This window comes from Sceloporus undulatus, chromosome 4, assembly GCF_019175285.1.
Source record: "Sceloporus undulatus isolate JIND9_A2432 ecotype Alabama chromosome 4, SceUnd_v1.1, whole genome shotgun sequence".
NCBI classification, from domain to species: Eukaryota; Metazoa; Chordata; class Lepidosauria; order Squamata; family Phrynosomatidae; genus Sceloporus; species Sceloporus undulatus.
In genome coordinates, this window is record NC_056525.1 from 91182642 (window position 1) to 91198570 (window position 15929).

General features: G+C 39.3%; 1 protein-coding gene across 4 annotated transcripts in view; it reads right to left on the reverse strand.

Annotated features, from left to right (window-relative positions):
- The window catches only part of SLC35D1 (solute carrier family 35 member D1), a 45394-nt gene that overhangs the window by 27404 nt on the left and 2061 nt on the right, over positions 1–15929 (reverse strand). For all 4 annotated transcript variants that reach the window (XR_006103774.1, XM_042465947.1, XM_042465946.1 and 1 more), the window contains exons 2-11: positions 15059–15092; positions 14886–14972; positions 13319–13386; positions 10881–10952; positions 9286–9354; positions 7703–7805; positions 5417–5509; positions 1974–2041; positions 1200–1278; positions 625–707 (exon numbers count right to left, since the gene is read on the reverse strand). Coding sequence is in view for 3 of the 4 variants with exons in the window: in XM_042465947.1 (XP_042321881.1) it covers positions 625–707; positions 1200–1278; positions 1974–2041; positions 5417–5509; positions 7703–7805; positions 9286–9354; positions 10881–10952; positions 13319–13386; positions 14886–14972; positions 15059–15092 (756 nt within the window). In the remaining variant the exon portion in view is untranslated. The remainder of the gene's footprint in view (positions 1–624; positions 708–1199; positions 1279–1973; positions 2042–5416; positions 5510–7702; positions 7806–9285; positions 9355–10880; positions 10953–13318; positions 13387–14885; positions 14973–15058; positions 15093–15929) is intronic.

The following is a 15929-nucleotide window of genomic DNA, read 5'->3' on the forward strand; positions in this document are numbered from 1 at the left end:
GGATTTACATGTGCCTTAGCATCCCTACTCCCAGCCTACAAGCATTCTGGGAAACTCATGAACAGGACTTAAAGAGAAAGGCAGGAGTGCCTTGCACCATCACAGCACATCAGTGTATAAAAATAATGTGTCTCTCTTACAGTTTCTGGTTGCATTTTTTGTTTGTTTCATTTTATCTTTCTCACCTAACCCCAGTTCTAAAAATACCTCTGTGTATGTTTATACACATGTGCACACACATTTGAACATGTTTCAGAATGCAATTGTATACAAGTCTGCTCAGAAGATATGTCTGCTCAATCCAACGTGGGTTACATCTAGGTGAGTGAGAACAAGATTGTTTGCTTTTTTCTGACAATAAACATCTATCAATCAACTCTCTAACAAACTTCTAATAATATAAAAACTCAAGGCAGTACACAGGAAATTCAAAACAATATAATGAAAAAATACAAAAGCATAAAATGCATAAATATAACATTTAAAAAATAATTAAATAATTTTAAAAGTTAAATTAATGATGCATTACAATTTAAAATATATTAAAAACTGTAAACAAACATTAAAATCTGAATCACAAATAAATTGCCCATAATAAAAAGGTACATATTTTATAGCACTTACCTGATATTTAATCCTACAAAGTTTGTCCATGTGAAAATATAATCTCCACCAAAGAACATCCCTATGTAGGTTATTAATATATTCTGGGGGGAAAGGGAAAAAAATGCAGGTGTTATCTCTGTGTTCAACTAGGACTTCCACCCAAAGGCTTAGTAGTAATCATGAAAAATAAATTGCTAGAAATATTCGTATCAAATCAGTGCTAAAATGTCTCATAAATGTCTTGACCCTGAAATGAATGAATGCATTTGAAGATGTCACTTTTCTCTTGTGTACACACATGGCCTCAATTTAGGGTACTAAGCTCTTCCATATACTGTATCTGATTGAAGGCAATTAGATATTTCACAGAACATCTTTTGCATTATGCTGCAACTGATGTGATGTGTACCAAAAAATGCAAGCCCAAGTATGAATGTTTCATGCTATTGCCACATTACAACCACTTGTTTGTTTGTTTGTTTGCCTTTGAAAAACCAAAAAAATAATATAATTGTAGATATAAAATTGCATCTAGCTGTAATATAGGTTATTATTACAATTATTTCTCAACAATATGGATTTGAAGGGCTTACCTTAATACAGCCAACTATTGTAGTTGTAAGGGCAGAGTTATACTGAGTACAAAGTACTGTTGAATACATAAGAATAAACCTACAAAGAAAGATAAAAATTAGACAATATATTTAATATAGTTCACAGGATGAGCAAAAGACAGACGACTAGCCAGTATCTGACATGCCATCTGATGCCTGCTGAACTCTGAAGTTCTTTTTAAGAGCATTTCACTGAGTGGATCTAGATCAGCAAGGTAGTTCAAAAGTACATGCTGAGGATCACTTAACACAGAGGAGATGAAGCAAAAAAGTCCATATTCTTGCTTTATAAATCCAATATACATTGACTGACCACAAGGATTCTAGTAAAACACAAAACATGCAGGAATCAAGACAATCTCCCCTGATATAATTAAATTTTGCTACTACTATTTTGTGTTAAAATTGCAGTTTCAATGTTCAAGGCATTCAGGCCTTGGGACAGGCATAAGTGTAGGTTTTATCTCCTTTTTGCCAATGTGTCAGACCTGCCTTGTTTAATAATATAGAGGAGATGCACATACTAAGAACACACAGGTTCCCAATAACAAAATGCTTGTGTTTCTCAGGAGAAAAATCAAGAACAGACATATTAAAGCAGGGGAGTGAATTTTGCCTCCTGCCAGTTGCTGTTGAACTGCAAGTCCCAGCAGCCTCAGCGAGCACAGCCAAAAGTAAGGAATATGAAAAGTTGCAGTCCAAAAACATCTGGTGAGCCATGCGATTCCCATTCCTCAATGAAAGCATCCTTACCCCATTACACAGGAGAGTGTAAACTGTATAAGAAAGAGGGTATCTGCCCAGCCTTTGTATTCCATTGCCTGAAAACAAGAACAAATTTGGTTTGTTGCTTTGTTTCATTTATATCCTGCCTTTTGTCCAAGAACTCAGATATCATGCATGGTCCTCTCCTGATTATTGTCTGCATAATAACTGAGAAACAATGTCTCATACAAGGCCTGGTGAGGATAGAAAGCCAGGCAGTCCTAGAACAACATTAATCCAATACATCAAGGCTGGGCAACTGTGGCTCTCTGCATTCTGCTGCACTGTAACTCCCATCTGGCCTAACAAGAAACTCTTTCACATTACACAACTGTAGTACTATGATTCTACTTGAACTGCCATGGCTGCATCCTATGGAATCCTAGGATTTCTAGTTTGGTGAGGAATTGAGAGCTAATCTCTCCTTATGCCTTGTATCTTGTACAGTCTTGTCAATACCAAGGCAAATTAACATAATGAGTGGGAAGAGAGAGGTACATTCTTAAAGAGCATTAGTACTAAACCAGGGACTTCCCAGCCCTGTGAATTTTGAATCACCAACAGAGCAGTCTTTGTTCACTTGCACTGCCAGAGGAGAAAAAGAAAGTTTGTTCAAAAAACTAGTAGCATAACATATGCAAACAGACACTGAATACAAACTCCAGAATCTAGTACAGTGTTGGTATTCTGTTTTTCATTTTCATTTCTAAATGAACACACTCTCCTCACTCCTCTCTACTACTACATGAATACCAAGATATTATTTTTCTCTCTCAACAAAAGATTCTTAAATCTTCGGTCCAAAACACACTGCAGATATAATCCAGTTTGAGACCATTTTAACTGCCCTGGCTCAGTGCTAGTGAATCCTGGGAATTGTAGTTTATTGTGGCACCAGAGCTCTCTGACAGAGGTTAAATGTCTCACAAAACTAAAGTTCCCAGAATTCCCTAGCCTTTAATCAGGACAGTTAAAATGGTCTCAAACTGGATTATTTCTGCAGTGTGTTTTGGATCTTAAACACATGGAACTATAATTCTTAATGCCAATCTTGTTATAGCTAGGCCACTGCATATTTTATATGTTTATTATCCTCTCTTGTATTAAACTGTTCATTTACATATAAATTATCCTTACCCCAAAATACAAATTCTAACCTTTCAACACAACATAATTAAGCTCCATGTAGCATCAAAAGCATTTTAACAAAGCAGCAGCAGGAATTTGTTCCTCTTTTTTGCAAGACAATTTCTATCAGTCAACATATATTGTATCTTGTTATTAAAAAATTAAGTCTACTTATGAAACTTTTTTGGAGTGTTTGTATGCCAGCTGTTTTTAGGGTATGTACTTCATCATGATGGGTACTCATATCTTGGTGCTATCAATACTGCGGTTACATATAGTTTTTCATGCATAATATTTCATACAGGTCAGAGCTTGCTCAACGTGGCCTAGAAGGGATATGAAGAAATCCTTGGAGGTATGCTAATTATTTTTGCGGAGCGTGTCAAGAATAAATGTGTTTGCATGTGCCTCAAGCTAGATGTGATAGACATGCTCTTCTCTTCAGAATTTTATCATAGGCATTGCTTTGCAAATACAGCCCAAAAACAGAGACAGTGTCTAGAAGGCATTGGCATCCCACAAGGCTACTTGACCCTTGCCTTAAAACTTTTAGTATAAAGTGGATTGACAAGTTAGGTCCAAGAGGCAATAAATGCCTCCTCATAAGGCGGGGGGGGGGGGGGGGGGGAGCGCCGCCCCCCCCCGGGGGGGGGGGGGGGGGGGGGAAAGGAGGAAGGGGGGGGGGGGGGGGGGGGGGGGGGGGGGGGGGAATAGCCCCAGCCCCCTTGAAGGAGTTGGTTGAAAGGCAACTATTAAAGAGAGCCTTTCTGGATCCTGAGGATTGTGATGACTATTAAAACATTATAAACATTTCCTTCTTGGGCAAGATGATGTGGTGAGTGAATCCTGGGACTGATGAGGCTGATTATTTAGACCATTCCCTCCCAACCCCAGAATGTGGAGGACTGCAGTTCCCCCCCTCTCCCCCAGCACCAGCTCTTGCAAAAAAGAAACAATTTCCCTCTTCAAATGCCCTGTAGGGAACAACAGGGGCATTTTCACAATGTGTTTGTGTCTTCCTGGGACATTTTATGCATAGAAAAAGCTGTTTTTAAGTAATAGGAAGTGAGCAGAAATCACTTTTTAATCATTTTGTGTTTCAAAAAGCGCCTCCTTTTGGCCTTAACTGACCCAGGGGTGGGCTTAAAATATAGTCAAAATGCCCCCAAGAAGGCATTTGGGGCAAACTTATTTTTAAAGCTGCAAAAAAATTGCAGTTTTTAAATTTGATCTTGGGGCAGGAAGTTTCCAAACAGAATGGAAAAGCATCCCAAACCCCCTAAAGCAGGGTTTTCCAATCTGGGGGTCATGACCCCTTCAGGAGTTGATCGACTCTTTCTCGGGGGTTGCCAGGTTGGGACTCACCTCTCCTCCTCCTCCAAGCAGCCAGACCTCCTCTGGCCTGCTGCCACCGCCTCCTCCTCCTCCTGTATGTGGCTGCCGCCGTCATCACCAAGCTGCTGCCTCCCCTCCTCTTCCTTCATGCAGTTGCCACCAGTGATGCCGCCATTATCGCATGGGGCTAGGGCTGCTGCTGCGTCCTCCTCCTCCTCCTCGTGGCCATTTCTGTCATTGTGCAGGGCTGCGGCTGCTGCTACCACCTCCTCCTCCTCCTCCCCACCGCAGTGGCCGCCGCCACCGCCGCCGCCACTACTGTTATTGTGGTGGCAGCAGGAAAGCACTGTACGATGGCGGTGGCAGCAATGGCAGACCAGAGGAGGCCTGGCCGGTGCTGGAGGAAAAGGGGTGAGGAAGAGGAGGAAGCAGTGGCAGTCCAGAGGCTGGCACTGGAGGAGGAGGAGGAGGAGGAGGAGGTTCAAGTGGTCTTTGTGGCCAGAAGTCCTACCTCTTCTTCCGGCCAGTGGCCTCCCTGATTGGTTAGGAGGCTGGGAAGCTGCAAAGGCCTCTGGGACTTGTAGGCAGCCGGAAGTCCCGACCCTTCCTAGCCTCCCAAATAATCAGGGGGGCTGCCAGGTGGGACCTCCAGCCACAAGGGGGGCGCGGCCCAACAAAGGTTGGGAACTGCTGCCCTAAAGAGTGTTTGGGGGCATTCTGAAGCCATATATAATTCACTGAGGGGCCCTGGGAGCTACAAAAATGGCCCTGTAGGCCACATGCAGCACACAAACTGCACTTTGCCCTTGATCTAAACCAATCAATTTGATTTCAGGCATAAAAACATTTCATAATCCAGCAGTATTCTACAGTTCAAAAGTGCATTTAAAAATAATGTACTGATCGATGGGCATTCAGAAACAGCTTTGATTTTTCCACTTCCCTTCTAGAATAAATGTCAGACTCACCTTTTGCACATCTCCTGTAAAATAGGCAATGGCCAAGGTTGGAAGAATCATGAATAGTGCATTGTAATACAGGAGACCATATTTTCCCAGCTCCTATCAATGAGGAAAGAAGATAGTGGTTTATATTATCAGGAGAATAAAGCCTTAGAGACAGAACCATACAAAACAAGATCTCAACACTCAACCTTGCCAAATACCATGGAACTTCTGCCTTAGGCTCATGGACTATGGTAGCTACATGTTTTCCCCAGTGCAAATGGCAGGAAATGAGTTTTGCAATTCATTCATTCATTTGATGTGCAGCCTGCTTTTCTCCCAAATGGATCTCAAAACAGCTTACAATATAAATTAAAACAGAACATCTAAAACAAAATGGAGTACAAAAGTTAAAAAGCATTAAACCATACACTACATTAATCATATGTTTTAACATTTCTTACAGACATTTGTATTTTTTAAAAAAGAATAAACAAAAATTGTTAACTGAAGTAACTATCAAAGAATTTGTTCTTCTGTTTGTCACCGTACTTAACCACAGACAGAAATACATTTTAAGAGGAAAATTATGTACACAGTTTCAACATACTCTCTCTGCTAAACACACTTAATATATCAGAAACTAGACCAGTGGATGCATATCCTTTCCCCACAATCTCCTCCTTTAAAGAAGCTGCCTCTTTCCCAAGATCAGGGTCTGGAGCCTGTAGGCTTAGCCTAAATAATAGTTTGAACTGACACAGAACCATGGATTAATTGTGATTAAGGAGGAGAGAGCACACATTTCAAAGGCTTGCTCTAGGTTTATTAATCACAGTTAGTAGGCAGCCATTATTGTATTAATACTGATCCAAAGACTTATTTAAAATTAATCTATCATTTAATTAATGAATGTCTTGACCCAGTGGTCCTCAAACTTTTTTGGGCTACCACCTCCTTTTCTCACGAGTGACAACATTCCCCCTTCATGTCTGTTTTTTGATATTAGGGCAACTGTTAGTGCAATAGCCAGCTGGCCAACAGCATCAAAAAATGAGCAGCCAGCCAAGTAGTGATTGGGCACCCTTTCACTGATGCTGGCCTTACAGCAAAGCCCAACACAAATAAGAGGCTTCTTGTTCACTGTTCAGCCAGCTGCTTGGTTATTGCTAAGGCCAGTCTTGGTGAGAGACTTCTCAGTTGCCACTCAACAAGCTGCTCCCTTTACACCTGGTCACTTTAGGAGCAGTGACCAAGCGGCTGGCTAAGCAGCAACCAAGAAGCCTCTTGCCCAAGCCAGTCTTGCAGAAAAGGAAGGCAAGGAAGGACTCTCAATCTTTCTTCACCAGGGTGGCGAGGAAGGACTCTTAATCCTTCTTTGTTGGGGAGGAGAGGGACGCAGCTGGCTTCCTACTTTTCTCTCTAGTGAGGAAGAACTTTCAATCTGAGAGAGGCGAAGGATTTTTTCCAAGAATCGACCCCTGATACACCTCCCTATCCTCCCCCAGAGACAAGCTTTTGCCACATAATTTCAAGTCACCAAACACAGACAGACACACACACACATTGTTACTTCTGTTACCTCTTTTCTTGGCCTATCCAATGAAAGAAGGCAGAAGCAGCAATGCAGATCCAATCTGCCAGCCAAGTCCCAGCAAAGCTCACAAAAGTTGAGCAGGGTCCAAATATGAAAGTTCCTTCTTGCCATTGCTTCTCTCCCTCCACCATGATCTGTAACGCTCCATCCCCACCATGATTCTACAGCCCATTTGTTCCCCTTGTCTTTTTTGCACACCAGTACTTTGACTGATTTACATACCACAAAAGATCAAATCAACAGACAACTGAAAAGGAAAACACTAAAGAAAATTTTTTTGCCATTGAATGTTTTATGAAATAAAAATTAAGGTAAGGATATTGCTGGGATAGGAATACCAGGAAATTTACAATTTCTCAATGCTGATGCTGCTAAAAAAAACTTCCAACTGGACCGAGGACAAGAAGGAAAAAGGGGGCTGGGTGGGCAAAAAAATACTTTGTAAAAATAAGTTTGACTGCTAGAGACTTTGTTAACTAGAGTATATCTGTATATATACAGCACTACAGAAGCTTCCACTACAGCAAATGAAAAGAGAGAAACTGAATAAAATAAGGAAGTGAGAGATTTTATTCACAAGATATAAAACTGGGCAGTCATATTATTAAGGAATGAATATTTGTTTTCCAGAAAACAGTTACTGACTTATTCACACTCTGTTAACCAATAAACTGGAAGGCTGCTTTTAAGATTAAGTAGAAAGATAAGCATACCTTTGAATCTAGTTTCTGCTTTACATAGGCGCCGTTTGCAGCTGTCAAGACATCATTGATCAAGATAAAAATGTAACCTTCTAGATCAAATGCCAAATCAGAACTAGGGTGAAAAGAAAAGAATATAAATGTAGAACATTCACAGACACTAAACAAAGATCTTCTGCAGAATTCTCCACTGGGGTGGATATTTGAATACTTAATTCTAAGAAGATGCTGTATAGTCGAAGACCCACCTGTGTCTAGTCTTTGGGGCACAATATACATAATGTAAGTTCTATAATTTATATCAGCAATGATCTCGAGGATTTGGGGGGGGGGGCATTTGCGGGGAAAAGGCAAGGATAAGATTACCTAAACTGTGGGATTTGCTTCTTCTTAACACAATCATTAGTGCCAGAGAAGAAGTGGTTAATGAGGTATACAGAGAGATCAGGAAAATCTAAGGTAAAGCAACAAAGATGTCTCTGGACACCTGTATACATCAGTATCAGCCATTGTAATAATGGTTATGGTTATGAGAATACTAGATCATCACTTTCTGGAGGGCGACCAGTTCCCCTGGTTTATTCTTTACGTTTTGCAAGACTGAAGCAAAGATTCATAGAAATTAATTCTTTTTTATTTTAATTTTTATTGCCAAAGATAATTTAACATTATAAACAATATGCTTTGCTTTAACAAATTTCTTCATGACATAGACCACATTAAAAAAATAATTCTTAAATGGAAAGAGCCAAGCAATTACTGCTTTGGTAGTATGAAGGAAAACAGATAGATAATGCCGACTGGTGAATGAAAAAGCTGCAGAATGAGCATCAGACTTCCTTAGTTAAGCTAAGGTCAGAAAAAGTTTTTGGCATTGTTCCCCGGGGCCAGGATCCAATGGGATCGTTCCATCCAACACTAAAACAATTAGGGCTTTCTTCCCCTCCTGTAGCCCTTTCTGGGATGAAAAGCTATTCAAAAGGGTTTCCCAGCACACTGGAATACATTTTTAGGTTGCATAGGAGGTTCAAGGAGAGTGGCAAACTACTGATTTGGGCAAAAATTCAGGAGACAGAAAAAGTACAGCATTTTATCTTCGTCTCCAGCATTTTCTAGCCTTACTTGAACATGTCCAGTCCAGAAAAACTCTGTACTTGAGAAGAGTTTTCTATTTTCATAGTACAGTCGCCCCTCCATTTTCATGGACTTGGGAGTCCACATCCCTTGCCCGTTTGTGGTCAGCAAATGGAGGGGGACAAAATGGGGTGTGCACCGCCATTCAAGCCAATAGGGCTTGAATATTGGCAATTTTACATTTTCACGGGGTGGGTGGGTTTCAGAACAGATCCCCTGTGAAAACAAGGGATGACTGATGTAATTATTCAGCAACACAAGCTGCGTAAATTTATGCTGGAAATTATCTGAGCCTATCAAGTATTTTCTCTCTGAAATCCATTTTCACAAGGCTTCACCTCACTTTCTATTCACCTTTCATAAACTAGATATTCTACTATAACAAGCTACTTGAAGAACACATTAGTATAAAAATATAATTTTAAAAATCAAGCTATTTTTAAAAGATTTCTGCACCTTACCTTGCAGCTACAAAGGCTCCAATTATCATTGCAAATACTGTCATCTGAATTCCCCAAGAAAATTTCTTCCTAAAAAAAATCCACAACAATCAAAAGCTTTATAATTACTATAGCTGGTGTCTGGACATCATGAATACATGCAGTTTGCTAATCTGTGGTTCATGATGAACTGCCAAGAAAACAGGACAGCTTGAATTTTCTCTACAATTGTCAACAAAACTGATAGATAGGTGAATGTGTTTGAGGGAGGGATACTCCCAAATCTTTCATTTATTTCCTATTCAGTCATATGCACTGTTGACAAGGCAAGCAGGTGGTGAAAATCTCCAGATGTGGCAAATGGCACATGTGTAAAACCTGCTACATGGAAACCTTAGCTTATGTGAGGCCTGTCATAAGAAATTGTAATATGGTTTGCTAAAGCTACCATACCAAAAATAATTCTCTGTAATACAACCAAGTTTAAGAACAGCTGTATTAAAGAAAGTATTTTCTATTCACACTTATCTTGTGCCTTGTTGTCCAAGAAACAAGGGAGGAAAAATAATGGATTACTTTTTGAATTTACAGTAGAACTGAAATAATGCCTTTTCACAGAGAGTCCTTTGGGCCTAGGCTAACAACAAAATACACCAGTGCTGGTCAGTGGATCTAGGTGGTGATTTGGATGGATCTAGGTGGTGATTTAGAGCTGTCATGGTATAGTAGTTTACATATTTGGACTAGGATTCTGGGAGACCAGACCCAGCCATGGAAACCTACTGGATGACCCAGTCACACACTCGCAGCTTCAGGGAAGGTAATGGAAAACCTCTGTGTTTCAATCCTACCAATCAAACCCTGTGATAGGGTTGTCATGTTGGGATCAACTTGAAAGTACTTAGCAACAACAAAGTTGCCGATTGTCTCTATACAGTATTACCTATGCCTATCCAAATCCACCTGGTTAGCCAAAAAATAGTGCAAGTTCACAACATGAAAAGTTCCTTTCGCGATTCCATCAATGCAAGAGAAAAAAAGATGGAGGGTTTTATGCACACAGTGAGCTTTGAGCAAGCAGCCTTTTCAGAGGCAAAAAGCATCTAGCAATATTAATGCAGCCATCTCATAAGCCCAGAGCAATCTTTCTACTCCTCTTTCCAAAGGGAGAACATCTATCATACAGAGCTTTCCAGCAGGCTCCCTAATGGAAAGCTTAGTGCAAAATCCTCTTCCACTCTTGCCACATCTACATTTTGGAGCAAAGCTCAGCTTAATATGGGAAACATCCCTCTTCCATGTTCTTCTTCTAGCACAGAGATAGGATTTGAGGAAGCAGAGTAGTCCCTTGTAGTCACAAACTTTAAATTTCTTGCAGATCCTCAACTATTCTTGCAGGTTCTCAACAATTAATTGGGTTTTTTTTCCCCGCCCTCCTGTTCAACATAACACAAATGTGCAGTCTGAGCTCTACAAAAGACTTTTTATAAGGGCCTGTCCCACATTGCCTTGAATCAATTGTGTGCAGGCAACCCATTCAACTGCATGAACAAAAGGACACAATAGTCTCAGCACAGACTGTACTCTCATGGCACATGTACCTGCTCACAACTCACTTGAGTAAGATTCCTTCTGCAAACATTGTAAACAGAATAGAAAACCGTCTCAGGACTGTAAACATTGGCAGGCTGGAAAAGAAAAACAACGACAAAGTTTTGGCATAGGATAACTAAACTGGGATAGCACTAGGCTACCTCTACACTTACAGAGAATTTTTAAAAAATTATTCTTGATATAGTCGTAGTAAATGCTAAAACTCTTGTGAGATAAAACACAGTGGTCCAAAAAGGCATTACCATATTTTTTTTTAAGAAGTACCAAGGAAAAAAGCCTATCAACCCTCAAAACCTGAGACTAGCAAACAGATTTTCTCAAAACTGTATAATCTGTTTTTACAAACAGCAGTGAGATTAGCTGCATGTTAGCTGTTTTAAAGCTTTCTTTCTGGAAATAAAGCATGGAACAGTTATTTCTGAATAAGAAAATCGGCTTTTAGCTCATTTCTCCTTGAAATGTGTGAGGCTCCCAAGTGACAAGGGCCTATGGCTTAATGTTATATTTAATTTTCTCAAGTTGGTGGCTAAAGCTAGTACAGTACCTGCCCACTTCTTGCTGTATGCATCCTGCAAGAGTACAGCACAATGGCACAACACTTCTGAGATGAAAATAGAACAGCTTAATAGAATAGAACATTTAATACTGTCTAGTTAAAGTTGGTTCATTAATGCACACAAAACTTTTCATTTTTGCTTGAATTCTGTAATGGTTTTAATATGATGCTTTTGCTTAAGCAAATATTCAGTTGTCTTAAGAGACTTAGCCCCCCATATTTTTTCCCTAGGAAATTTCTAACAGTTTCCTAAAGTCACTACATGACAAACAAACCACTAATATCACTGATTTAAAGGGGAAATGGAAATAGTCTATAAAAATTATTTTGTCAGCAGGTTAATATGATCTGCAAAATCTGAAACAAATAAACAAACAAAAACATATTTTTAAAGGGTTGGATGCAGACAAGTCATACTTTGAATTCAATGGTTCTACTCAAATTCTCACTCCTACTGTAGTCCCAACCAGAAAAGTGACTGAATCAATGGGATTAAGATTAGTATTGACTCACCATTCAACAAGTTATTCAGTGGGTCAGTTCTAATTGGAAAATTAGAGCAAACATTGCTGCAAAAATGTTACAGGAGGAATTTTTAGGAATTAAGCAAACCAACAGTGGCAGTAATGTGCTAATATTTTACTTCTGAGTGGTGAGTTTCCCATGAAAATTAACAGCAAACTTTTTTGAGTAACTTTTCCAAGTCATATTGAAACATCTCTTCTCTTGTAATTATCTTGACAAGTAGTATAGAGCACTGCTGCTTAAAGCAGCAGTCCATGGCTGTCAGCTCCCAGTACATTTCCAGAAAAGAAATAAACAGTTGTAACTAGAGTACTCAAATATGGTATCGTCCTGGCATACTGTGGAGAAAAAAACCCTAATGGTCTCCTAAATCAGGTGACTTAAGATGTTCTGATATAGAGCAGGTTAGACAACATATGAGGTCAGAGGGCTTCATTAGACCCACAAGAAACCCTGGAAATCTACCCCACTGTATCCCTCAATTTATTAAAATATATATTTATATCAAAATGCCCCTCTGGAAGTATTTTGGCCTTGTTTTGGGGCAGTAGTCTTTTCAACAACAGGAAGTGACCAGGATTCACCAAGGAGTCGCCTAGGCCTCTCCTGGGTGTAAATGGCTTGGGGAGAGGCAAAAATAAAAAATAAAATCATTTAATCTCATCTAGTTCTCCTCTATAAAGCAGACATAAAGTACTCATTCCCACAAAACGAACTGAGAAAAGGAAAGCAAGATCACAAATTACAGTAGTGTGAGATAACATAGTCTTACAGGACATATTCTTCCATAAATGGCTACCTACCTGTTACATTAAGTTTTTAAAATAAAGTGAATGGGTATGAAATACATGAACACCCTACTTTAAATCTTTTTTTCATCATTCTAAAATACCGTATTTAAATTTCTCTAAAACTCTAGAAAAAACACATTTTTTCTTAATTTTTGATTCCCACCCCCAGGCCTTCACATCACTATCTCCAGATGTCAACTGCAACTCCCAGCGCCCTAAGATAGCATAACCAATGGTAAGAAAAGCTATATATTAGAGTCCAATAATATCTGGAGGGCCACCTAATTTTTCACATCTGTCATACCTGGCTGAATCCATCCAATCTCCTGCTTTCCTTTCTTTGGCTGTATCAAATATTTTCCCTTTAGCTGAACTAAAACCACACATAGCTGCAACTATGAACATACACAACTGCACAAACCACAGTGCTATAGTTTGCATTCACTGATATTGACTGTTCCACGTTAAATCCCTTCACATTTAAATACAGACATGCTGAAATTCTGAAATTCCACATTAATAAAAACTTGAAAATAAAACTTCACAAACAAACAAGCGTTATCCATACTTCAGTTTCTTTGTGCTGAACAGTCCTGTGATCTGGTTCCCAAAATAGAGAAGAGGTAGTGGAAATGTCTAGAAAATTGGAAACAGGATATCAGGTAAGACCTAACCGTTCAAAACAATTACACAGTTTTGCAGCTGGAACAGTTTGCACAAGGGACACAGCCTGGCAAGCCTTAACAAATGCACAACGATGGTTTAACTGTAACCCACTAGCTTTGGCATACAGGATCAGCCTGGTTTTGCAACCTGGCTTACAAAATAAGCAAAAATAGCCTTCCTTTTTTCCCCTCAAGCCTGCTTTAATTTATGCAAACATGAATAGGTCTATTACTTCAAAGACATTCTGTTTTCACAGTAACACTGTGACCATGGGCATGGAAAGAGGATTGCACACAACGGATGGCACACAGGAACCAGTGACCGGATTTCAATGTGTATAGCAGTAACATACTAGGAACTCATGGCATACTAATTGTTATATGTCTATGAAACAGCATCCTGTTTAACATGATACTCTGAATGGGCAAGCTTACTTTCCATGCCCAAAGTCATGCTTAAAACAGAACTCAGGAAGCACAAGGCTGGCGGGGGGGCGACAGATACAGAAATAACAGAATAAACAGGGATACATGCGCCAGTCAACTGTATTTGGAGCTGATGTAGAAGTCTTATTAATATCAATTTCTGAATACATCTACACAGGATTTCAGCATAACGTCATATTAACAGTGGGCAACTGCTTCCAGATTTAGCAATACGGTACATAGCTCTAAGGGCCAAACTATGCATTACATTAAATGCATGACTGTATTTAAAAATAACAGCTGAGAGTGATCATGATGAGCAGCATAGGGAAAGGAAAGCACTAATAGCACTTCCTCCTGGATCATACAGCAACTGAGGGGGGGGGGGGTTCCTTTGGAAAGGGAAAGGTTAACCCAGCACAAACAAGCATTGATGTCCCAATTATTTTCACATAACTCAGTATTTTTTTTAATGTCACTACACATTTAACAGAACATGAAACTTGGCAATGAGTTAATCTTTACTGGGTTGAGGATCAAAATCCTAAATGTGGAAAGATTGGCACAAGGCAAAGTTAAATTCTGCCTTAAAGGCTAAAATAAAATAAATATTCAGTAAACACAAAAAATCATTTATAGATGAGGTTCAATAATTATCAGACTATCCAATGAATTAAAATACTAGGTATGAAAACTATCTGGCACCCTCACACAGGGTTTTGTTTATTTATATCAGAGTAACTGTGTACAAAAGGGAAGACTGGAATCTCTTGATATTTACTCACTGCACTTTTTACACCTTCAAAACATGCATGCTGTGGTTTGTCAAGAGTGGAAAAACAGTACTTATACCAATGTATCCTTGAAAGTACCAAATGCTACTTTGCATTCTTCCTTCCGAGCTTAAGATACAAAAGACCAATTTTGACCATGGCTCCTTCCTCATTTTAGCCACACATAACAGAGAGCCTATACTTCTGCTTAGATGATCTACCAATGGTTTAGTAAAGGTGAAAAGTGAGGTGTTGATAAGAAATACTATACCTTCCGAGGTATGTTTCTGTCAAAGTCTGGAAACTTCACCACCCTGAGTGCCTTTCCCACCCAGAGGACAATCACCGTAGCCAACATCTGTGAAAGGAGCAAAAGTGATCACTGTTTCATCCTTTAACTGCCCATCCCTGTTAAAAATGTCCTTTATGAAGACTCCAACTAACCTGACCTAGTCCCACACACAGCGACGACGGAAATCTGTAACAGCAAACAGTAAACAAGTTAAACTAAACATAAAGCACAGATTTCAGGCTAGACAGAGAAAGTAGTCTTTCTCACTTTATTCTCAATTATAACAAATCTCTGGCTGAAATGGAAAACAAGAACTCATGTTTTCTTTTTTAAAAACAACTTCTATGCCACCAGCAACCAACACCCTCCCATTTGTAAGTCTGAACACGTTCAACTCTGTTTGCACAGCAGCTGGATGGCATCAGTTACTTCTTATAGCATATCTATTCAAATCGGGCGCACACATAACTGAAGGTTCTCCAGGGCAGAAAGTCATAGGGCATCCAGGGAAACAAATATGACATTTATATGGTAGAAATAGACACACATGAAAGGCTCCCTCAGTGAACGTTTGTGTTTATCTTAACCATACATTGCCACCCAGATAACTATCTTTATAGAACTGCCTCCTAAGCATCCCTTATATGTGTTTTTCTGTTAACCTAAGCTATCCTAACTCATATCATGAACCCACCAAACAATGCTACCTTTATCACTGTTTGGTGGAATTTTGTTTGAATTTACTAAATGGCCAACACAGCTATCCCTGCATCATATCATTAATTGTCATTTTTGTGAGTTTTAATTGTACAGTACTGCGCTTTTAAACTGTAAGCTACTTTTGAGTCCCAAGTTTGGGGGGAAAGCAGGATACAAATAAATATCATCATCATCATCATCATCATCATCATCATCATCATCATCAGCCTGTTTGAGCATTTTCTTGTTGTTGGTTTACTATTCTTTGCGGAACTAAAATAAATTTAATTTTTTAAAAAAGAAATATATATAGATATAATAATA